General features: G+C 37.3%; 1 protein-coding gene across 3 annotated transcripts; it reads left to right on the forward strand.

Annotated features, from left to right (window-relative positions):
- The first annotated feature begins 490 nt into the window (after positions 1–490).
- On the forward strand, positions 491–22,282 carry LOC141364340 (GTPase HRas-like). 3 transcript variants are annotated; one of them, XM_073868883.1, is made up of 6 exons: positions 491–647; positions 12,764–12,905; positions 16,816–16,994; positions 18,151–18,310; positions 19,168–19,292; positions 21,601–22,282. In XM_073868883.1, exons 2-5 carry the CDS (start codon positions 12,795–12,797, stop codon positions 19,285–19,287), a joined length of 570 nt encoding a protein of 189 aa, XP_073724984.1. In that variant the 5' UTR covers positions 491–647; positions 12,764–12,794; the 3' UTR covers positions 19,288–19,292; positions 21,601–22,282. The 3 variants fall into 3 exon arrangements, with proteins under 3 accessions (XP_073724984.1, XP_073724983.1, XP_073724981.1); XM_073868882.1 differs by lacking the exon at positions 491–647 and adding an exon at positions 1,450–1,657; XM_073868880.1 differs by lacking the exon at positions 491–647 and adding an exon at positions 2,139–2,188.
- The last annotated feature ends 1,738 nt before the right edge of the window (positions 22,283–24,020 follow it).

The following is a 24,020-nucleotide window of genomic DNA, read 5'->3' on the forward strand; positions in this document are numbered from 1 at the left end:
ATTTCCCTCTTAAATTACGTTAAAACTACATTTAAAAGGAATAATTAAATGATCCAAGTTTTAAACTATGCACGAAATTATGGTGTCATACTATGGCAAAGGTGTGCCTCGTGAATGTTAATTATTCCACCATATTCTTCCAGTTCTAGCTGACAGGTAAGCGGGCCAATTAACGAATTTAGTTACATCAAATATTAAGTAAACAATATTAATGGAATCAAGTGATTGGGCTATAAAGGAGAGTTACTTTAAAATTCATGAGATCTGCCTTCGTCTAGTAATAGGCTTGTTCGACTTCATGCAGCGCCGCATGAATCTATAGCCGGGTGACGTCAAAGTACCGCGAGAGCAATTCGCGAAATCATACGGGTTGAGTTTGCTTTTAAATCGTTCTCGCGGAACTTTGACGTCATCCGGATGTCGGTTCTTGCGGCGCCGCATGAAGTCGAACAAGCCTAGTGTTTTCAATATGGTTGGCGGGGCGGTACTGTGTGGGGCTGGGCGTAGGCTGTACCACACACACACCCGCGCACACTATAGCGGAGCACATTGTTCACATTGGACTGTTTGCAACATATATTGCCATCTAGGAAAATCTTGAAATAAAGGATATCGACTGGACAGTGACTGCATTCAGGGAATCAAAGGTGGGTTGGTTATTTTTGTAATAAATCTTTTGATTGCAATTCAATATAGCGTAGAATAAGTGGACCAATTCATAGAGTGTTGTTTACATAAAATATATATTTTTTCGCGCACACAAATGGTTAGCATTAAAAACAACTATACGTGCATTTTATAATTGCTTGGAAAATGTTTATATATGTATGCACACACGAAGCTTTGATTGTCTACAGATTGTGTTCCGTGTTTTCTATGCATAGATCCCTTCAATAGTCTACATTTATTTAGCATTGTTTGCTGATTAAAACCTCAGGGTGTTGTTTTAATTCACCCTTTACTGCGAAACCCGTTCAAGCATCCAAACACTGAATCAGACTCTAATAATCGATCATGAATTCTGTTCTCGAGAACTTCCAGTCATTGGGGAAATATTCGTTTAGCGTTAAATATAAATACATTAAGTCAAAATATACATCTTATAAACCACAGCGACCGGCGATAAATGTAAACATAAATCATTTTTGATAAGTTTTGATGCTATCCATGTGACAGTTACAAGCCTGTGTCTGTATAAACTGTGCTGGGGTGACGCCCCATAATACTGTACGCACAGTTACGAATTCTACTATGGCGCAGATTGTCTTATGAATATTAATGAATTCGTGCCGACGTTATTTGGTAACTTTCCAATAGGTAACGTTTTGATGCTTAATATTTAGTCACTGTTAAAGACTCTGCCTGAAAGTTATCCAATGGTGAAGGACCATTTCATAAATATTAACTAGCCTCGCCATAGTAGGATATGTAATTTCTGGACTATAGAGAGCATTGCGGAAGTTTAATATTCCGTTTTGTCGTGGTGGAATCGAGTTCAGATCGCTAACGTACTTAAGTACAAAGGTTTAATGAATTTAAATGACAAATAGTGTATTTTTTCAATACCGCATAGTGGTTTTCTCGGATTTTCCGGTTACAGCATGAGTTCCCAGATGGGATTTTAAAGCCGTTTGGTCTGTTTCTGTTGTTTGACGAGGTGTGGTGATGTTCACATTATTCGGCAATTAGTCAATTAAGTTTACTAATAAATGGTTGAACTGTATTTATGTATTTTTGTGTCAGTCAAACTTACTCTAAATAATTCAGTGATTCTTTAAAATCCGAGATTTGAGCAGAATAGATTCATAAGATTGACAGTAATGACTAACTACTGTCATAACTGTGCCTTTTATGTATATATGTTATTGACGTCACTATAAGTTTATATGGAAAAGTATTTATTGAAAACGTATTAGTAGCATTTTATGCGTTTGGTGTCATTTTATATTTAGTAGGGTATTATATGATATTTGTTTTGAGCATGTTAATATATTTTATTCAATATCTTGATCTTCTGTTGAGTCATTTCTACAAAAAAATATTGACCTAGTGTGCCTACAGATTTGGGCCAGTATGCATGCAGATGTAATGGTCTGGCCGGTGATGGGTATTTTGGGGGATGATGTCAGTAGCTCGCTCAGTCTGGATCTGTTATGGTTCCTCAGTATTTGATTCCTTCATCTCCCATGTGAGATTCTTCTTACTGTCTGAACCCAACTAGAATCACTTACTTTTGTTGTAGGGTCGTGACTCAAGGAAAATTAATACTTCGAACTCTTATGGGACCATCTGACGGTTTCATTTGCGCTAATGATTTAAAATTACTGTAATTGTTGGCTCACAAGAAATAATTTTAGTCATTGGCGTTGTGGAACGACATCTGAGTTTCTGTGGTTATGGAAAACCCGGAAATATCAAAAATTTGATTTGATGCGACATATAGCGTGCTGCGTTCTCAGAGTTGCCGCAGAGGGCGCTGTTTCTGGCCAAAATCTTGCATGAGCAATTTAAAGCTTGTTTACTAAGTGGTAACGCAGTTCTCAAGGGGGGGTACTTAATCGGCAATCACTTATACTTTTTCCGAGCTAAAGTTTCATAGTTTATCGTAACACGCAGTACAGGGTATTATTACGTTTTCAAAAGCATAATACTAAAATGTTCACACCAGACACAAATGAAGTAAATAAATTATGCTATTCGCGCGTAGTTGGACACTTGAACATTTTGAGTTAACTTCATTCGTGCGTAAAATTTGCATCATTCACACATGACATTCAGACGCAAATACGTTAAATTTGCCGGCTTTAGCTACTCTGTAGTCTCTCAATATGTAAATGTATAGCTCAAATGGAGTAAAGAGCGTATTTTACAACTTACCAGAATGTCCGATCTCCTCGACGATGATTTTGTCCTCCATTGTTGTTACGTATTTCTGCCTCAGCTTGCTACGTCGTAATCTCGTCACTACTAGAGCAAGCTCCTGATTGGTTAACGCTCTGCAAATATCCGCCAAAGTTCAGATTTTTCAACTTGCACGAAGCGTGTTACGCGCGTCAAATGCTGAAACGCTCAATTCGCACTGCGTCATTCGCTCGAATCGCGTCATGCACAATTATTGTGAACGCACCATAAAGCTTGTTAACTAAGGGTGTTTTCACATCTGTAGTTTGGTTCATTTGCTCCGGACCAAAAGCAAAAAATGCGATAAGATCCACATCACTCATTGGCCACATGTATTTGAACGTATTTCCTAAACTGCTTCTCCATTGGTCAGAATCAACGTGTGCGAAATTCCAACAGAACCCCGGAAGTAAACAAAAAATTAGGAAAATACAGCAGACACCATGGACAGACGGCTGCGCGCTGTAATTATGTCCGTGGTTGTTATACATAGTTTGTATACAGTGCTCTAGACAAACCGTTCATTTCCAGAATGAACCGCGAATGCGGCTTGAAAATAAAGTTTTGATGCACTACAAACAGCGAAGACACCAAATTTCTGAGGCTCCGCCCGCACCTCCTCGCAACTCCAGGTATGTCTGCGATCTGTAATTGTGATAATATTGGTAATAGAAACTGTCAACAAACACTTCCTCATCCGATAATGCACTGCGCAGCTGATTACGGCAGCTGGTTTAGTCCAAAATGCGCAGTACTTTTGCAGTTAGGTCGGTATCGATCTCGGACCGTGTTCTCAGCACAAACAAACTGAGTTCATTGAAAGCAAACGTAAAGCAAGGTGGTCTCAATCCGCTTGTTTGGTCTGCTTTTGGTGCGCATCAGAGTTCGATTGCTGCATTCTCACCTGCCCAAACGAACCGCACCAAGTGAGCAATCGAACTCTGGTACGATTCAACCGAACTAAATGAGGCAGGTGTGAAAACACCCTAAATGGTACTGCAGTACTCATTGTGGGCCTAGATTTACCTTCACATGCCTATGTTTTCGTTATGCCAAAGTAACGCCGCAATCAACAGCATTATTAGCCAGGCATTCAAAATCGTATACTTGCGTAAAGTATGCTCCTGGCCTGAAAGGTGTAATTTTCCAGATCATACACAAAGTACTTCAAACATTTGTTGGTGTTCATGAGATCCAACTCTATTACAGGTCTGATTTCCCATAATGCAGTGCCAGTATTATGTTATGTAAGTTTTAAGGACTATAGAGTTTCAAAATGAGCGGTTCATATAGCTTTCTCATGGTGATGGACACAGAGTATATTCATACTCGACTCTTACAGTTTTCTCACCTGGTAAACTGGTGAGAGAAACATAGACTGATTTAAGAAGAGATCTGAGCCAAATCTAGAAAGCAACTATCATACAGACTTTGTCGGCGGGCTCTTTTGACTTGGCAACCACATAGCAATGCCCTAGAAATCACCCACTCGAATCTACACAGTATAGTTACTGCATAGCAACACATTATAAGTAAATCATACTAGCAATGCCCTAGTATTTCGGCAGTGAATGTGGCGTACTTGTTCATGTAGATTAGAAGATTTGCAGTTTTATTAAACACATAGCTCAATTGGTAGAGTATTGCGATAGCAGCACAAAGGTCATGGGTTCGATTCCCAGGTAACACTCATGCTGATTAAAAATGTATGTTGAATGCACTATAAGTTGCTTTGATGAAAGCACCTGCTAAAAATGCATAAAAAAACATAATTTCACAACACACCACACATATAAGCCAGTGTTATGTCAGTGTTAGAGGGTTTATTCCCAAACAGAACAGGACTTTGGGGGCTCATTAGGATCTTTTTGAAGCCACATAGCACTAATTATGAATCTGTGAACGAAAGCGAGCACGAAAGAGGGTTGGATACCCTGAGAGAAGTTCCCCATGGGGTCTCTAGTGTCCCATCTGTGCTGGTCTCAATTGATCAAATGTTCATCCCAAACAACGACAGAAGGACTTAATCAAACTTTCATGTTGCTTAGTATGTGTATTATTAATAATCTCTATGACTGTGGCGTTGTATAGTTAGAGGGATTTTGAAATTGAAAGTGAATGTGACATTGATTTTGTATAACTCCATCAACATCAGAAACACATACCACATTTTCTTGGTGATAATTGGTTGACTCCGTATTCGCTAGATAGTAAAGTGTAAAGTTGTGTCAAAGCACATTTTCAGTCTACATGCATATTTATTTCGTTGTTTTAGTAGTTGCTCGTTCACAATAGGAGTGTAACAATACATTGATATGGAATGTTGCATCGATTAAATTTGTAACGATGCGATGCATCAATGCCACACATAAAATATCGATATGAGGTACCTTTATTTTTACACTCTCTGCGTCCTCATTCCTTGACGTAACGTCTATCTCCGCATCTCCGCCGAAGCGCGCATTTTCGTTTATTTTGTGTGCTAGTGTCAGCAAGTAAATGCAATGCAGCAACAAAGTGGTTGTAGCAGCGAAAACCCAACAAAAGAGGCAGAAGACGTTTTGACTGCTATTGGACGCAAATCGTGGGTTTGGAAATATTTTGTATTTGGAAAATGGATTGGACAGATTGGCAGAAAACCTTTGCCAGCACCAGCTAAAACACTGAAGACTTTCACTGTTGCCATCATAAGCTTGATTTTATTTATTTTTATTTATTTAAAAAAAGAGAGTATTTTTCTTAGTTTGTTGTTGTTGATGTCTCAATTGGGACCGAGATTGTGCCTTTTTAAAGAGTTTAATTAAACGTTCATGTTATATATTTTGGTTGCATTTGTGAGTTATTAAAAATTTAACTGCTTCTAAGCTCGTAATATTAAAGGGATAGTTCGGCCAAAAACGATATTAAACCCATGATTTACTCACCCCCAAGCTGTCCGAGTTGCATATGTCCATCGTTTTTCAGACAAACACATTTTCGGATATTTTAGAAAATATTTTAGATCTTTCTGTTCATTAAATGTAATGTTGCGGGGTCCAGCAATAGTCCACGACCTTCAAGTCCAAAAAAGTGCGTCCATCCTTCACAAATTAAATCCAAACGGCTCCAGGATGATAAACAAAGGTCTTCTGTGGGTAATCCGTGCAGTGTTGTTGTAGAAATATCCCTATTTTTTAAATGTTATTAACGTTTTAAACTACCTTCCGGTAGCGCCGCCATTTTGGAGTGATGCGCATTCAGGATGAGAGCTTACGCAGCGTACAGAGTTTCTCTGCTGCTGCTCTGTGCCCCCGCCCTCCGAATTTGTCATACGTCACTAAGAAAAGTGCGTACACTACGCTAATCCTCTCTCCTGAGTCTAAGATGGCGGCGCTACGGGAAGGTAGTTTATAAAGTTAATAACATTTTAAATATGGATATTTCTACAACAACACCGCACGGATTACCCACAGAAGACCTTTGTTTATCATCCTGGAGCCGTTTGGATTTAATTTGTGAAGGATGGACGCACTTTTTTGGACTTGAAGGTCGTGGACTATTGCTGGACCCCGCAACATTACATTTAATGAACAGAAATATCTAAAATATTGTCTAAAATATCCGAAAATGCGTTTGTCTGAAAAACGATGGACATATGCAACTCGGACAGCTTGGGGGTGAGTAAATCATGGGTTTAATATCGTTTTTGGCCGAACTATCCCTTTAAAGTATCAATAAAGTTATCAAATCGTAATTGCATCGGCAAACATTGCGTGACTTCTGGAGATAACCGATACTGTATCGTATCGCAATGAAATGTCCGATTTACACCCCTAGTTCACAATGATACTTTTAAAACGCTTAATAATACCCTGTACTGCGTATTATAATAAACTATGAAAACTATAGTTCCGAAAAAATCTGTTATCGGCACCGATTAATCTAACAAACCGATATATATCGGTTAACATCTAGTTTTTTATTCTCTTTTAAATCAGTTTTTCTCTGTTATTTTCAGTTCATCAACATCTATTTTTATCATTGAACAACATTTATGTTTATTTGTAACATCTTTTTGTCTATCACATTTATCTAAATAGCACCAGGTTGGTTAGTCTCTGAGGAGATGTTGTAACTCGGTTGTGTATACAAATGGCAGTATCACTTATGAACTCTCTGCCCTTTGCCTTTAATAGCTCAAATGTGTTTTTCAGAGCGTGTGCCAGGCAGTGTGTGAGTTACTTATTAATTGTTCAGGGCTTAAGTGTAACTCAACGACTACTGCTAAAGTCTCGCAGGTTGCAGTCCAGATAGCTCCACAAAACAGTTTTCATTAATAATCAACCTTCTATACCCACCTCTGGTAATCCTGGATACATACAGACCAGGGTAAATATCTAATAATAAAACTCCACACCCTGAGACTAATATAGCCTGTGTTGACTGCCTGGTAATGTTCTGTCTGGAGGGTGACTACTATGTTTTGGCTACATGTTGTAGACAATTTTAAAAACAAGATTTCTTATTCGTTTTTTAATAAGTGAATTCTTGATTGTAGTTTCTAAAATGTACAGTAGTATGTAGTAATTTGTTTATTTTGTATTTATTGAACCATAATTGTGTCATGATTCCAGTTTATTCCAGATGTTAATGCTTTGAACTAGGGGTGAAAGGTATGACCAAAAATAGTGTTAAAGTGAAAATGCCCAGAAGATAACAACAGATTAAGTTTTGATTGACAGAATCTTGTTTTTAAATCAGTTATTAATTTTATAGACTATTGAAACTATTGTATTTATGCATACAGCACATTAAAAATAGGCAATATGTAAAATGAACTGGTATGAATATATGCACAAACCTACAGACAGGATAAATACCTGTACATGAGAGACGGATCTCTAGATATAGATACAGTATATGACAGATGCTATGAGGCAATGACCATAGAGTCTGTTTTAAGGTCTTGGCGCCCTTTACTTTATAATAGACCTTAACCTTTGCTTCTCTTTTTCGTCTTTCTGATCAAAGATGTTGTTTGTACTATAAAGCAAATGGCGCGTCAAACTACATCACCCCAGCAGCGCACGTGTCACTGATGTAGACGGTTTCAGCAGTAACAAAATAAACAGTTGGCTTTCGGGATCCACACGTGGCTTCCGGTAAACTCCGCTAGGAATAAATACCCACAAAGTACTTTAAACGTAGATTATTTATATAGCAAGCTACCTAGAATATCAAAACGGTTGTTATTTTCTACGAGGTATTTGTTTAAGAGTTCAGTTTAGCAACCATTAAAAAACTGAAAGTGGAAGTAAAGTTCGGACCGGACGCGTATCACGTCACCGCACGTGCTTCCGATGAAACGGTCTATAAACGCACGAGAGAGACCCGCGGTGGATTCACTGGCGGCTATTATGAAATTACACAAATAACTTGTTTATTTGTTATGAGTTTATTATTTTACATGTTTCTCCGTCACACTTAGTCTAACATGCGGGAGTGCAGAGTTAGCCACGCCCATTTATTTACATTCCGTGGTATAGAAAAATCTGGTGCATCCGATATTTTATTTCACGGTAACGGAATATACGGTCATACTGGTCAGTCCTACTTTGAACAAACACATAACCTTTAATAGTTAGTGTGTAACTAATAAGGTGCCGAAGTAGGCCCCGATCCTATGCCCCGAATATTATAGAAACCATAGTGAGATCATCTTGTGAGATTGCCAATAGGGCTGTCACGATAATGATTTTGGGTGCCGGTTAATTGCCTAATAAATTGTGACGATTAATTGCCTGTTTTAGGGTTTTGACGTTTAATTCTTATAGATTTTTTGTTTGTTCATGAAATAATCACAACAATGTGTGAAAATTATTTAAATTCATTATTTTGCGAGGTTTACCTGGCAGTAAATATTAATACACATAACACATATTTAAAAGTAATTATTTAATGAATATATATTTTCAAAAACTGAAAAACATCCCTAAATTTGAAATTGCCGTTTTAAAAATGTAAGTTATACTTGGCAATTCATACTGCTTATCAAAGTTTTGCAGCATTTCTATTAATGCGGTTTTTCCATTGTATTAAACGGCTTTGCTATGTATCGTGTTACACTGTCAGTCAAGGAGTGCCATTAAATACTGTCTCCTTTATACAGGCACTGCAGCTCCCCCTTGTGTTTTTTAAAGAGAAATGCAATCATTGCGGTGATCTGAAATCATCGTGATGAGGTCAAAAAATCACGATGAGACGATTATTTAATCATTGTGACAGCCCAGATTGCCGATACACAATAATGTCAGGGGTGGGGCAATAGTTTCCTTATTTATTTGGTCATTTTACTCATTTGTGATATGATCTGGTCAAACCCGTCACATGGTGAAATTTGACCAATTATAGGTTTTTGTACCATATCATGTTTTTATTGCCATCATAGCTTGTCTGTAACAAAAGTTATAGTAATATTATTAAGTATATATCTGTTTATGATGACATTCAATATATTTTAATTACTTAACTAATTTTTGTTATTATAACAGCCTTATAAGTTAAAGCCTATTTTATAAGTAAAGCAAATTTAGATTTATTTATGTTATTATCAAATTAGTTAGGCCTGGTATATTATCTAAACCACAGCTATTTACTTCTATTGTCAAAATTACTTTTCATGTACTCATTTTCATTATAAGTCGATGTGGCGTTATTCCTAAAGCCCGGGATACACTGCGCGATTATTGGCTGTCCCAGACGAAAGATTGCCATCGTGAAACAATCGTCGTGATTTCTGTGATCGTGGGTCTTTATCGGTGGTCCTATGTCGTACAATGAGAGAGGTTCAAAGACGGTTGTTTTCCCGGTCTTGCGTCCAAAGAAAGCCTACAATAGTTTTCTGACAGTGTCAGAAATTCGGCATGATCACCCCACAGTGTGTTTGCTGCTACAACCTGCGCGGTGGTATTTGTTTACCACGAAAGCATGCTGGTGACTTAACGCTAACGTGTGACGCAGCCGCCGAAGCTTCTGTGTCATCATCGTACAGTCTACATGCCTGTCGTACCCGAGTTTAAACGATACATGTCGTACAGTGTGATAAGGTATCTTATCGTGCGTCTCTCTTTATCTCTCTCTTGCGTCTTTCTCTCTCTCTCTCTCTCTCAATCACGTCCCTCTTACTCTCTCGCGTCTTTCTTTATCACTCTTGCACCTCTGCAGTAATATTAAACAATGTCATGCATCAAAATTGTGATACGCCGCATCACGACATCAAATCGAATCAAATCGTTGACATAATAATCGTAGGACGATTCACACCCCTAGTCATTCCAGCCGTATTACACCCTGATTACAATGATTTAGTCATTTATTAGTCACTAAACGTGTCATCGTTGTCAGCCTGAGATCATCAAGAATTAACAAGTGGACTGAGAAACAAAACGTTTGGAATGCTTTTTTGCAGTAATTAAACCATGATGTCAGATAACCTTATAGCATTGGTTCTCAAACTGGGGGCCCTGAGATGGTGACAGGGGGGCCCCAGTTTTATAATATTTTATAAAATACATTAATTTATCATGAATTCTGTGTAATTAAGCCTCAGAAAAAGAAGACTACTAACCAACCGCACTACAAGTTTTGGTTAATTCAAATTGTATTTTTTACAATGTTTTAGGTCATAAATTTTCTTTGGTGGGGCACAAAGGGCACAAGTGGGGGTCACCGTAAAAAAAAGTTTGAGAACCACTGCTTTATAGGATATTTTTGTTTTTAACTTTTCAATTCTGTTAAATACAGTTTGCATTAAAGTAATCCCAAAAATCCAGAAAAACCATCACAGCCACCTGAGTCCTGTAACAGTCAACCTATAACAATCATTGATAGCTATTGGAAGATAGTTGAACCTCATTCAGTAAAAAGGATTGATTGGGTCTGTATATGATGTATTTGAATCAAAGCTTTCTGAATTATCAGATCTCAGATAATAGCTTGGGTCTTCTTTCAAGTGCCAAAAATGTGTTTCTCATTTCATGGTTTGTTTCCCTTGTGTTTCTACATAGACTGCTAACATAGAAGTTTGAGATCTTTGGATAGTGACTGTCTCCCTTATGCATACCTCACAAAAAAAGTCAGACAAAGGTGCACCAGTTTGTAATAATTTGCAGACTGTGATGTCTACCTGATATGTTTGTTAAATGTTGGAAGAGGGACAAGACTTTGGACTTCCAATGTCGGCAAATCCAGAAGCTTATGTGTTCACCATGTCAGCCAATAAGCAATGTTATCGTTTTCCCTCGGCTTCAGTGCTTAGTCACATGGCATTTACGGCTCAGGTGATAATTTTATTATCAAAGATGCAATGTTTATGATATCTTTCTGCACTATACATTCTTATTTTAGGCTGTGAGGTAATAGGGCTGTGTAAAAATAGAGATTTATAACCAAAATTCAAATTATCTAAACAATATTTAGGCTGTTTACACTTGGCATTAACATGTGTTTTCGTCGATCGGATCACAAGTGGACGACGTTAATGCCAGGTGTAAACGGTGTTCAAAACGTTTTGAGCTCGTCCACTTTCGACCACTTTCAACCACATCCAGAGGTGGTCGAAACCACTTTCGATCGGATCGCTTTGGAGTTGCGAAACGCACATGTGGTTGAATGCGTTCGAACAGCCAGACGCGACCGCCTTCTCTTCGCCCATTTATCTAATCTGAGGTATTAAACACAAGTTTTACGTCTTTTTTGACTTCTGGCGTGAACATTCGGTGAACAGCGCTATTTTTAGCCTTTCATTGATAAAACTAAGCGGCTGATCTCCGTAGTTTCGTTTTGAAAGCGTGTGAAAGTTGCGCGATCCTATTTCATCAATTGCGCTGAAAATTCAAAGAAATCTCTAACATACTCATGTACAAAACACTGTGCAGCATGTTTACTTGCTAAACAAGCAGTGCACTCCGACATAATATTAGCTTGCGTCCATATAAACTCATAATTACTCCCGCTCGGCTTTGAATGACAGCAGAGAGACTCGCCCACCGTCTCACAGACCACCCCCTCATAGTATTCAGCACAGAAGCGGTCGAAAGTGGACAAAAGAGACGGATTTAAATACCAGGTGTAAACGTAATGTGTCTCTCTCGTCCACTTGCGATCCGATCGATGAAAACACATCTTAATACCAAGTGTAAACAGCCTCATTGATTCGAAAGTACCTGAATCGATCCTTAATGTGCATGCTTTACTTCAGGCAGGCCTCTTAAAGATAACCCTATGGTCCAGGGCAAACGTGAACTCAGGAAAGGCACTGGCCAGCGAAAGTTTTAGGCCTTTTTAATTCATATATTTAATCAAACAAGATATGAAACAGATTTTAAAGCAACACCAAAGAGTTTTTTTTTACCTTAAAATAACGTTTCCAAAAAAGTTTCAGTCATTCATCCACTCGAAACAGGGTGAACGGCACTTTCACATTCGCTTTGCAGCCCTCTATTGGCCAAAACCGCACTAAAGAAGTTTCCAACCGCCGGGTCGCGGTCCTGTAGTTTGAGTGAAAACTACAAAAACTTGTTTTACGACAGACCTACAGTCCAATCAGAGCCAGCTATGCTGCAGTATTTACGACAGTGGTAATGGACAATTACACTTCTAACCTGTAGGGGGAGCAAAGAGCAAAAAGTCTTTAGTGTTGCTTTAATGTGCTACTTGTGTGCTGTTTGAAAAGTTTTGTGCCCGGGAAGTCGCATCTCAATAAGGCCTAATATTCGACAGTTATGTTTTTTTGTCATAATCGTGTGAATCCTGTTGATGTCGCAGTCGTTTAGGGTGGATATAATGTGTGTTTGTACTGATTGTATTTGTGGTTTCTTTTCAGGTGTGGTGAGAGGTTGCGGAGGAGTGAAGGAATGACTGAATATAAACTGGTGGTGGTGGGAGCTGGAGGCGTGGGCAAGAGCGCTCTCACCATCCAACTCATCCAGAACCACTTTGTGGATGAATATGACCCAACTATAGAGGTAACGTGTGTATTTGTGGAGTACTTTTGAGTAACTTTACCGGGGTTGGTACACTTGCAGAAGTGGTCTCTGGTTCTGTTTAGTTTGCAGGGTTCCTTGAAATCCTTGAAAGTTTGTGAATCAGAGAGAAAACATTCAAGGCCCTGGGAAGTTTTTGAAAATATACATGCATAGATACAGGTTATTGAAAGTGCTTGAATCTATTTTATACAAGAAGTTTTCTGAAACAAAAAATCCATATTATTTCCTGTGTAGTGTAGGATCATATCATAAAAATTCTAGAGTTTTTAAGCACACGTGCTAAACTGTTTGCTTTAAATGCTTATATCTTCTGTATGCGAATGTTGATTCATACCAAAATGCTTTTTTGCATAGTTGTGTTTGACACATGAAAACGTCTCGGGTTACGTATATAACTGTTGTTCCCTGAGAAGGGAACGAGACACTGCGTCTCCATGATATATACTTTCTGGCTCCAGCGTCACCCTGTCTTTGTCATTAAGCCTCACCATTGGTTGAATTTGATATACACATTCAGACGCACTTACCCCTGGAGGCGTCCCCAAAGTGTCACCGCAGTGACGCAGCGCGAGTTCCCTCGAAAGGGAACTGTAACAATGTATCTTAAAAGGTAACACAATGTAACCTTGATCTCACTTGAAATGTGTACCCACAATTAGTCCTTGAATTTGAGGGTATTGGATCTGAAAAGTCCTTGAAAGGTCCTTGAATTTGAAGTTAACTAAGGTGTGGGAACCCTGAGTTTGGTTCGGGAGCGTGGTGCAATCATGTGAGCCCTAAACCTGTCGCGGCACGAATCCGAAAGCTTGACGTCAATTATGCGACTGTTTACATCCTCCCTCAACTTCAGCTCTAACAATAAAAAAATTGTGATACATACAGCACGATTACGTCATTATGCATTTCTGATACATACAGCGCGATTATTTCACCACTACGTCCCAATCAGCCCCAAATAATAGTTGTACTTGACTTTGTGTGCCACGTGCGCTCGATTGGTTTATGGCATTAAATAACCACAAAAGAGATTTCAAAGCATATTAGGAGCAATCGCTCTCATGTTACTTTGAAGGAATGTTCCATTTTCTTGGAAGAGAGGTCCAGATGATTTGCTCACCACCGTGTCATCCAGAATGTTGATGTCTTTCTTTGTTTAGTCGAGAGGAGATTGTGTTTTTTGAGGAAAACATTGCAGGATTTTTCTCATTTTGATGGACTTTAATGGACACCAACACTTGACACTTGACTCAACACTTAACAGTTTTTTTCGGCGGAGTTTCAAAGGACTATAAACAATCCCAAACGAGGCATAAGGGTCTTATCTAGCGAAACGATTGTCATTTTTGACAAGAAAATAAAAAATATGCTCTTTTGGGCCACAACTTCTTGTCTAGATCCGGTCCAGCGCGACCTAACGTAAGTGCGTAGTGACGTAGGGAGGTCATGTGTTACATATATAAAACGCACATTTGCGAACCATTGTAAACAATAAACTGACACAAAGACTTTAATTAGTATCAGTTGACATACAACAATGTCGGAACGGTCCTCTTTCTCAACACGTTTCGCGTTCGTCCTCTGTGACCTCTTGACGTCATGACGTTTTGCGTGGGGTCACGCTGGTGCATCACGACCGGATCTAGACGAGAAGTTGTGGTTTAAAAGTGGATATTTGTTATTTTTCTTGTCAAAAATGACAATCGCTTCGCCAGACCAGACCCTTATGCCTCGTTTGGAAACGTTTATAGTCCTTTGAAACTCTGTTGAAAAAAACTGTTAAGTGTTGAGTTAAGTATTAAATGTTGGGCTCTATTAAAGTCCATTAAAATGAGAAAAATCCTGCAATGTTTTCCTCAAAAACATAATTTCTTCTCGACTGAACAAAGAAAGACATCAACATTTTGGATGACATGGTGGTGAGTAAATTATCTGGATTTTTCTTTTAAGAAAATGGAATATTCCTTTAATGTCATGCGCCAGTCCGTTTATGCAGCGCCGCTTGAAGCCAGTTGCACCTAATAAGCCATTCAAAATATTAATAAAACTAAATTACTATGATATGAATATAGAAATAACTGTTATCATTTTATTATGTGTTTATGACCCCCAAGAAGGTTGTTTTGTGAATATACACACAGCTACAAGGCATTGTCAAGCACAATGCAAATCAGATATTTTCTTTCTTTCTATGCGCATGGCTTGCACACGAGCGTCAAATAAGCCCTAGGAGTTTCCCCTCGGCTTGAGATTGCTCCCAGCGTGAGGGTTTATGTGTGTACGTGCTTGAGCATGTCCTCTCTCTCCCGCTATTCTGTTTTCCCGCCACGCCCGTCTCTGGACAAACAATGTCCTTTTTATGGACACTGTCTCTACGCTAACACACACAAGCACATTGATGCGTGTTGAATTCTGCTCTCCGTCCCTTCAGGCCCTTAAGTGTTTCGATTACTGCAGTTTTTCCTTCAAATCAATAATTGTTATTAGTTGTGGACAATAAGCTTTAGTTCTATGTAAGTTTTTATGTAACTAGGGTACGAATAGTGCCATGGACATGAATGATACCTTTATGCTTGTGGCTGGCTGGGGAGAGGTTTGTGATTATTTTCTGAAGCGGTCAAAGTATTTTTACTTAAAAGGGACTTTATTTAAAACTATTTTTTATACTTTGCTCCATGATCTAGAGAACTGAATAGAGACTCAAAGGGGAATATTTTAACCTGTGCCTGCAAGCAACTGCTCAGAACATCTTAACAACCTTATTTCAACGCTCCTGCAACCACCAAGGCACCATTCTTGTTGTCATTATAAATGTAAAATGTCAGTTATTTAACACTATGTAGTTATACTTGGCTTCATTAAAGACTCAACAGGTAGCCCAGGTACACTACACACTATGTACTCTAGTATATGAATTTTATTATTAAATCATCATATTTTAATATTCTGTACAATACATATAATACAAAAGTATAATGAAATGCATTAGTAAATATAAAAGGTAATATTGGTGTAGTTAAAAAAAAGTTTTAAAAAATTAGTAAATAAATGATTTTGTTCCAAACTTGTATAAGTTTAATAGTTTTGCTGAATACAAAGAAAGATATTTTGAATAATGTTGGCACCATTGACTTTCATAGTAGAAAAACTAATACTATGGAAGTAATGGTGCCCTATGGAAGCCCATTTCCGCCACATGAAAAATAATGCTCTGGTAAATCATAATTATGAGATAAAAGTCGAAATTATGACTGTAAAAGTCATTTTTTATGACAAAAAAAATTATTACTTTAAAATTGGACTTTCTATTTCAGAATTTCGAATTTTTTATCTCATATTTATCACTTCTTATCTCATAATTTAGATTTTTAAGGTCATCATTTTTACTTTTAAAGTCTTAATTTCTACTTTTGCCTCATAATTATGATTTACCAGAGCATTTTTTGTCTTATGTGGGGATACAAACTCAGAAAATACAGCAAACTATCTTCTTGCAAAAACGTATCAAAATCTTTTATTTAGCAATGTTTCGATCGTTTGATATTCATCAGGCATCACCACACTTTTAAACTCAATTGTATTAAAATGTTCATATGACCTATCACAATGAAGAAAAATCATTGACCAATCAAAATGAGTGAATACATAATTAACATAGAAAAGGTTATAACATTACATGGAATAAAGCTTCATCATTCATACCCATAGGTGATAATTTCTTATGTGGCGGAACTGGGCTTCCATATGCTTATTGATATTTTTCAAAATATCTTAATTTGTGTTCGGCAAAAAAAGAAATGTATACAAGTTTGTTACAACTTGTGAGTAAGTAAATGATGACATTTTCATTTTCCGTTGAACTATCCTTTTAAGTTTGATGTGGTTTCTGCAGGATTCCTATAGGAAACAGGTGGTGATCGATGGAGAGACGTGTCTACTGGACATCTTGGACACTGCAGGTCAGGAGGAGTACAGCGCCATGAGAGATCAGTACATGAGGACGGGAGAGGGATTCCTTTGTGTATTTGCCATTAATAATACCAAGTCTTTTGAGGACATTCATCAGTACAGGTGTGTGTGTGTGGACATCATGTGCAGTAATGTAACATCAAACTATATCATTCTTAAAAGCGAAGGAAATCAGCCAAATCTTTATAATGTTGTTGTTGGACCTATAAAATTGTTATAACATTGTGTCCTGAACATACACATTAAATTATCCATGTCCCCATTAATAGTAACACACATACTGATGAAGAAATGTATAGCTTGAATGAACTTTAAGTCGCTTTGGATAACGTGTCTGCCAAATGAATGAATTATTTCTATTGTAAGTGTCATTGACGTTATGTGATAGTCGCTACTGTTGTGTTTATCACCACATTTGGTGAAAAAAATAAAACTAGGGATGCACTGTCAAGTTTATCATCCGTTTCTAAGAATTCATCCCAAAATATTTAGTTGTTGTGTGGAGCAGAAAGTAAGGTGGGGCTTTTATAGTGCAGTCGGGGTGAAATCGATCCAGACTCAATTAGGAGAGAGAGAGAGCTTTTAAAGACATGAAAGGAAAAAACAAATGGAAGATAACTCAATTATATATCAGTCAAGTTGTTATTTATGGATAATGGATCTAGATAATGGATTTTTTTTTCGAACACAAAATACAGTACATCGTGGGTAATAGAAATGCAATGTTTAATATCAACCTATAGTTGTGTATATTATGCATTGGGCATTATGCGGTGTATTCCAGTTTGGGCTGGGAAATGGTTAGGAAATTGAGAGGTTAATCCACATATTTGGGGTAATATAACAAGGCTTCATAGGCTTCAGTGTTGTTCTCTATGCTGCACACAGACTTCAGAAGAAACTTAAAGGTCCAGTGTGTAGATTTAAAAAAAATAAGTATTCGACACATGAGCATTTTTATCACTAAGAGGATTTGGGCAATTGACACAAAATTTTCACCAGATGTGGCCATCAAGCCAAATATTTAATACATACAAAGAAATCAAAACATTTAAGTATACAAGTTGAGTCATAATAAATAAAGTGAATGTATTTTGGTTTTGTATGTATTTTATATTGCATGTCAAGAGATTATTTTAAAAGTTTACTAAAGTTACACAATGCACCTTTTAATTAAACGTATTTGTACACTGCGTGAATATATTTTTTTACTTTAGTGTAAATGTGTTAAGACGTGACACTCTCCTTCCGTGTGCAGGGAACAGATCAAACGGGTAAAGGATTCGGATGATGTGCCTATGGTGCTTGTGGGTAACAAATGTGACCTCCCAGCTCGGACGGTGGACACGAGGCAAGCGCAGGAGCTCGCTCGAAGCTACGGGATCCCTTTCATCGAGACCTCGGCCAAAACCAGACAAGTGAGTCGGATAAAGTAAAACTGGCTACGTGATGGAAATATCTTAAGAAACACATAATTCAAATTATGTCAAACACAAAAAAGGCGATATTGTGAAGAATAAATAGTTCACCCAAAAATATAATTTACTCACCCTTATGCCATTCCAGATGTACTGACATCCTTTTCAACATGTTAAAGCTCCAAAAGCTCATACACCTATTATAAGGGACATCATTATATCCATATGACTCCAAAGGGTTAAAGGGACACACCAATTTTTTTTTTTTTTAATAATCTCATTTTCCAGCTCCTCTAGAGTTATATATAATAAATATATATAATATTCAAAGCTTTTTATCATTTTCAAAGTGTAAAACCATTCATTATAAACGCCGTTGGCTTCTTAATTCAATAATTACTTTAGTCTTTGCTCCGGGCGCACCTGTCAAACAGACCCAGAGTTTTTGCTTGCTATGTTTTATAGCTCTAGGACATATTTTGGCTTTAGTGTTTAATGCAGTAAACCTCCTCATGGCCAGTCCACACACACACACAGATTGTGTTGTATAACACTGCAGGTAGTGACTCACTATTACTGTATGCCCATCTGATGATGTCAGCTAGAAAAAAAAGCCACACTTTGATCATAACTTCGATCAGCAACTTAAAAAATACGTTTTTTCATATTTTAACTGTAACTGTAGGCTTTCACATAGACCTGCACACAAAAAACACATTATATTCATACGGTATGATAAGATCATGTTACATCACACTTGTTTCTCATCTTTGGTAAGATTACGATAGATCTGTTCCCATGAAATCGTCAGAAATCAGCTCTGTGCTTTTGTGTTTCTGTGGTTATTGTGTCTGCAGGGTGTGGAGGATGCCTTCTATACCCTCGTACGAGAGATCCGTCAGCACAAAATGAGGAAGCTGAACCCTCCAGACGACAGCGGCCAGGACTGCATGAGCTGCCGCTGCGTTGTGTCGTGATCAAGGTAACAAATACACGCTTGCACACTTAATGACATGCAACATACAATGAACTGCATTTACAAGTATGCATCTAGCTTATGCTTTTATACTTTTATAAGTGAATATATTTTATTAGTATGATCAAAAAGCAATGTCTTAAGAGGCACATATTCCAGGTGTTTGACATAAAAGCAGGGTTCCCACGGGTCCTTGAAATCCTTGAAAGTTTGTGAATCGGGGAAAAAAAATTCAAGGCCTTGGGAAGTTTTTGAAAATATACATACATAGATACAGGTCATTGAAAGTGCTTGAATCTTTTTTATGCAAGAAGTTTTCTGGAAAAAATCCATATTATTCTTTGTGTAGTGTAGGATAATATGATAAAAATCTAGACTTTTTAAGCACACGTGCTGAACTGTTCGCTTTAAATGCTTATATCTTCTGTATGCGAATGTTGATTCATATCAAAATGCTTTTTTGCATAGTTGTGTTTGACACATGAAAACGTCTCGGGTTACGTATGTAACTCTTGTTCCCTGAGAAGGGAACGAGACGCTGCGTCTCCCTTGCCATGCTTCCTGCATCCCTGTAACGCCGTTTTTGCCAATATTTCAGATAGCGATATACTTCCTGGCTCCCGTGTCACCCTGTCTTTGTCGTTAAGCCTCACCATTGGTTGAATTTGATTTACACATTCAGACACACTTACCCATGGAGGCGTCCCCAAAGTGTCACCGCAGTGACGCAGCGCAAGTTCCCTCGAAAGGGAACTGTAACAATGTATCTTAAAAGGTAACACGATGTAACCTTGCTCTCACTTAAAATGTGTCCCTGAAAAGTCCTTGAAAGGTCCTTGAATTTGAAGTTAACTAAGATGTGAGAACCCTGTAAAAGTGTGTTGGCACAATGAACAAAATCCACCCTGTACTCTTTTGATAATCCCCATTCAACTAAAGCTGTCTTATCAGACATTCCATTTTGATTCTCTTGTTAATATGATGTCATACAAACAAACCCCACCCACAGCCACTGACTGGTTAATTTTACCCAAAAGCTTTTCTAAATGTGTTTGTGAGCATGTTGTACTGCTAATACGGCTAAATATACTATTGTCTCAGACTGTATTCATCTATTTTTAACCAAAAGCTCTCCCTGTCTGTTTGTAAGGAAGTGAGGAGCTGTGGCTCATTTGCATTTAAAGGTTCACACATGAAAACAGCGCTTTTTGCTCCCACCCAAATAGGGGCATTTTGGACATGCTATAATAAATGATCTGTGGGGTATTTTGAGCTTAAACGTCACAGACACATTCTAGGCACACCTGAGACTTCATATAACATCTTGTAATAGTGGGCATAATATGTACCCTTTAAAAAAATACTTATGTATAACTCTTTACAATAAGGCTACATTTGGGTGATTCTCACGAAATCCTGATTTAGAAAGTGTCCAGCATCTGAATTTTTAAAAAGCCCATGAAGCCAATATTTTTGGACATATAAGATTAAGGTCTGAACTTACTATAACCATTATTTTTAGAGGATTTAAAAAATATTTCCTGTTGAATTATTTACATTTTTTAGATTATCATTATCAAAAATGATCATTGCTGCAACATGATATTACATTAAATATATGCATTTAGAAACTCGTGTTTCGGTAATGAGAACTAAAAAGTTGTCTAGGTACTAAGACAAACAAAATTTCAACTTTTATATGGAGAGAAAAAATAAGAACTGCTTACATGGTAGCCATCTTGAGTGTCACAGTCAATTATGTCCCTTCCAACTATTTTTTTGAAAATGTTAGTTCATTGAGGGGTTAAACAATGATTGAAAATTGTTGCGGAGGATGAGAAAATTGGTCTTGGACACATTTATATTTGTTATTATTGTCTTACCAATGATCACCAAATACCACATGTTTCTTTACTGTATATGTTTATAGCATAACATGCACTGAAGCTTTTTATTTTTTAGATTTTTTAATTATAAATATTTCCATGTCAAAGAACCCAAATCCAGTCATGGACACGTTGCGGTAATGAAAAATCTCCCCTTAAATGTGGAAAAACAACAAAATTGTTTTTTATGATGACATTTGAAATCATGTGCAAAATAGTACATGAAGAGATGTTTGTAACTGTATGCTTCTTATTTTGATACTCTAACTTTGCATTTACTTTTTTTATCAAAATGTTTCATGACACATCATAAGTCTAATTTTGCGAGAATCACCTATTTGTAGAGTTCAGATGCAAAACCAGGCTTAGCTCCAGTAATGTTTAGGTTATGCTTAGGTCTTTAACTTGTTTTGTTTTCTTTTACTTAGCTGACCAGCGCGTGTTGACCAGCTCATGGCTCCCCATGGCAGACTGGACCAGTGAGAAACGACAACCGTCTCATCTGAAAGTGACTGTTAACAAAAAGCAAACAAGGCCGCCTGCGTAGCGGACATTTGAATCAGGAACGAGTCTTGCTTTGACCACCTGGTTCACCTTTTTGTCTGTCCACGTCTGCCTGATAAACACCACTAATGACTTACTCGTGTATGTTCTTTATTTGTAACCCGTGCTGGGCGGCGCTGTGGATTTCTGCTAAATTATTGTTCTTGAAGTCTCAACACTGGTCTTATATGAACTCGGCACCTCTCATGACCTCAACAACACACGAAAAACCTTCCTCGGCTCAGATTGCAATGACTGGACACTTGTGACCTCATCCCACGTCCCCGTTCCCTTCAGTTACACCTCACGGACAGCATACCGGTTGGGCGGAGAGTCGTACAATTTACTCTGGAGGCGCTGTGCCTCCGTCATCGGTCGGAGATATTTGTTTTGCTTAACATGCAGGTTGTTTTAACATACGTTTGTGAATAAAGCTACGTGGAAATCCACACGGGCGCATTAGTTATGTGTGCTGGTTCATGTGTATGCTACGAAAGAACGTTACTATTAGAAAATTAAAATGGCTGACTGAATTTTCAATAATAAAACTGTTGATCTGTTTTGAAATCTTCAATGTTGTTATGTTTTGGCAAAAATATTTGTGGGTCTATGCCTTAACAAACATCATGCTAAAGCTTTCAAAAAGATAACAGCATCACTGTGTGGCTGTTAAATGACAACACCACTGTTTTTCAATATTTTACTATGTTCTTGCCTCAACTTAGATGAATTAGTGCATGCCTGTCTTTTTTTCAATGCGTGCGCTTTTGATCTTTGTGCGGCGCTTCTTGAATGTGTTGGCATTTCGCCTAGCCCCATTCATTCTTATGGCTCCAAACAAAAGATTTATTTTGTGCAACCATACTTACTGATGTAACTACTCATGTAATAGGGAAAACATGGAAGTGTTTGGTGGCTTATAAATTCATCCCTGTTTGGATCCCGAGGAATAAATGGGGCTAGGCTAAATGCTAACACATTCACGAGGCGCTGTACAAAGATTAAAAGTGTACGCATTGAAAAAAGATAGGTATGTGTTGGTTCGTAGAAGTTGAGGTGAAGCATAATAAAATATTGAGAATGGTGTTGTTTTCCTTTAAGGCCATTATGAACATTGAAATTAGGGATGCACTAATACAAAATTTCTCTGCGTTACCAAGATTGGATTAAACATGTTAACAAATTTGCAGTTGGGCAGTTCCAGCGTTATGGATTTGACATTTGCAGTCGAAACTTTTAATATAATTTCTCAAAGAATGCCTTTATTACCAATATATATTTAGTCTAGACATCCACCTCAACTTAACCTAAAAAAGGCATCAGGTTTGGTAAACACTTTACCCAACAAACTCTTGATTTTTACTCTGTAGTAAACATTTCATTGTAAATTGCTCTGTACACATAACCCAGATATTGTCTTTACTTAAACAATGACATAAACATCACTTAATATTTTGAGTTTTGGACCTATACTTCAAAAAAATCTTAGTTCATTTAACTTTTAGGCATATTCAATTCATTAAAACATTCAAGTGAAATGAACTTAAAATTTTCATTACAAAAAAACTGATAAGAACTTTAAATATTTGTTATTAAATTGTCTTAGGGGTGGTTTCCCCGGATGGGGATTAGTTTAAGCCAGGACTAGACCTTAGTTTAATTAGGAAATATAACTAGTTTGAACAAACATGCCTTACTAAAACATTACTTGTGTGCATTTTGAGGCAAAATAAAGGGCACTGATATTGTGTTTTAAGATATGTCAGTGCAATTTGTTTTCAGTTTGAACAGCTCTTACATTTATTTTAGTCTAGGACTAGTCTAATCTTTGTCCGGGAAACCGCTCTATGGAGATTTAAGCTATTATATTTATAATGTTGTTTTGCTCAATAATTTTGGATTTACTTGAAATTTTAAGTTAAACGCACTCTTGTTTTAGTTCACATAACCTAATTATTTTAGGGCAACAACTTTTCTCCAATGTTTTAAGTAAATTTAACTTCTCTGGGTTTTACGACAGTTCAAATAGGTAAACTTCATTTTATAAGTTGTAGCAACTCATCTCTTATCAAGATAAATAATATAAGTTGACATGACTTGTAAATGGGTGATTCTCACGAAAACTTGGTTTTGAAAAAAATGGCAAGCATGAAAATGTAAAAATTGCTTAAATTTACTTTTTTTCCCACCAGACATTGAAAAACAAAGTCTGGAGTAAATGGGAACATTAATTTAAAAACTTTTACTTATCATTTAACACTTTTTGTAACATAATTTAAAAAATTTGTCCTAAAAAATCTCATTA

The sequence above is a fragment of the Misgurnus anguillicaudatus genome, chromosome 6 (assembly GCF_027580225.2).
Source record: "Misgurnus anguillicaudatus chromosome 6, ASM2758022v2, whole genome shotgun sequence".
NCBI classification, from domain to species: domain Eukaryota; kingdom Metazoa; phylum Chordata; class Actinopteri; order Cypriniformes; family Cobitidae; genus Misgurnus; species Misgurnus anguillicaudatus.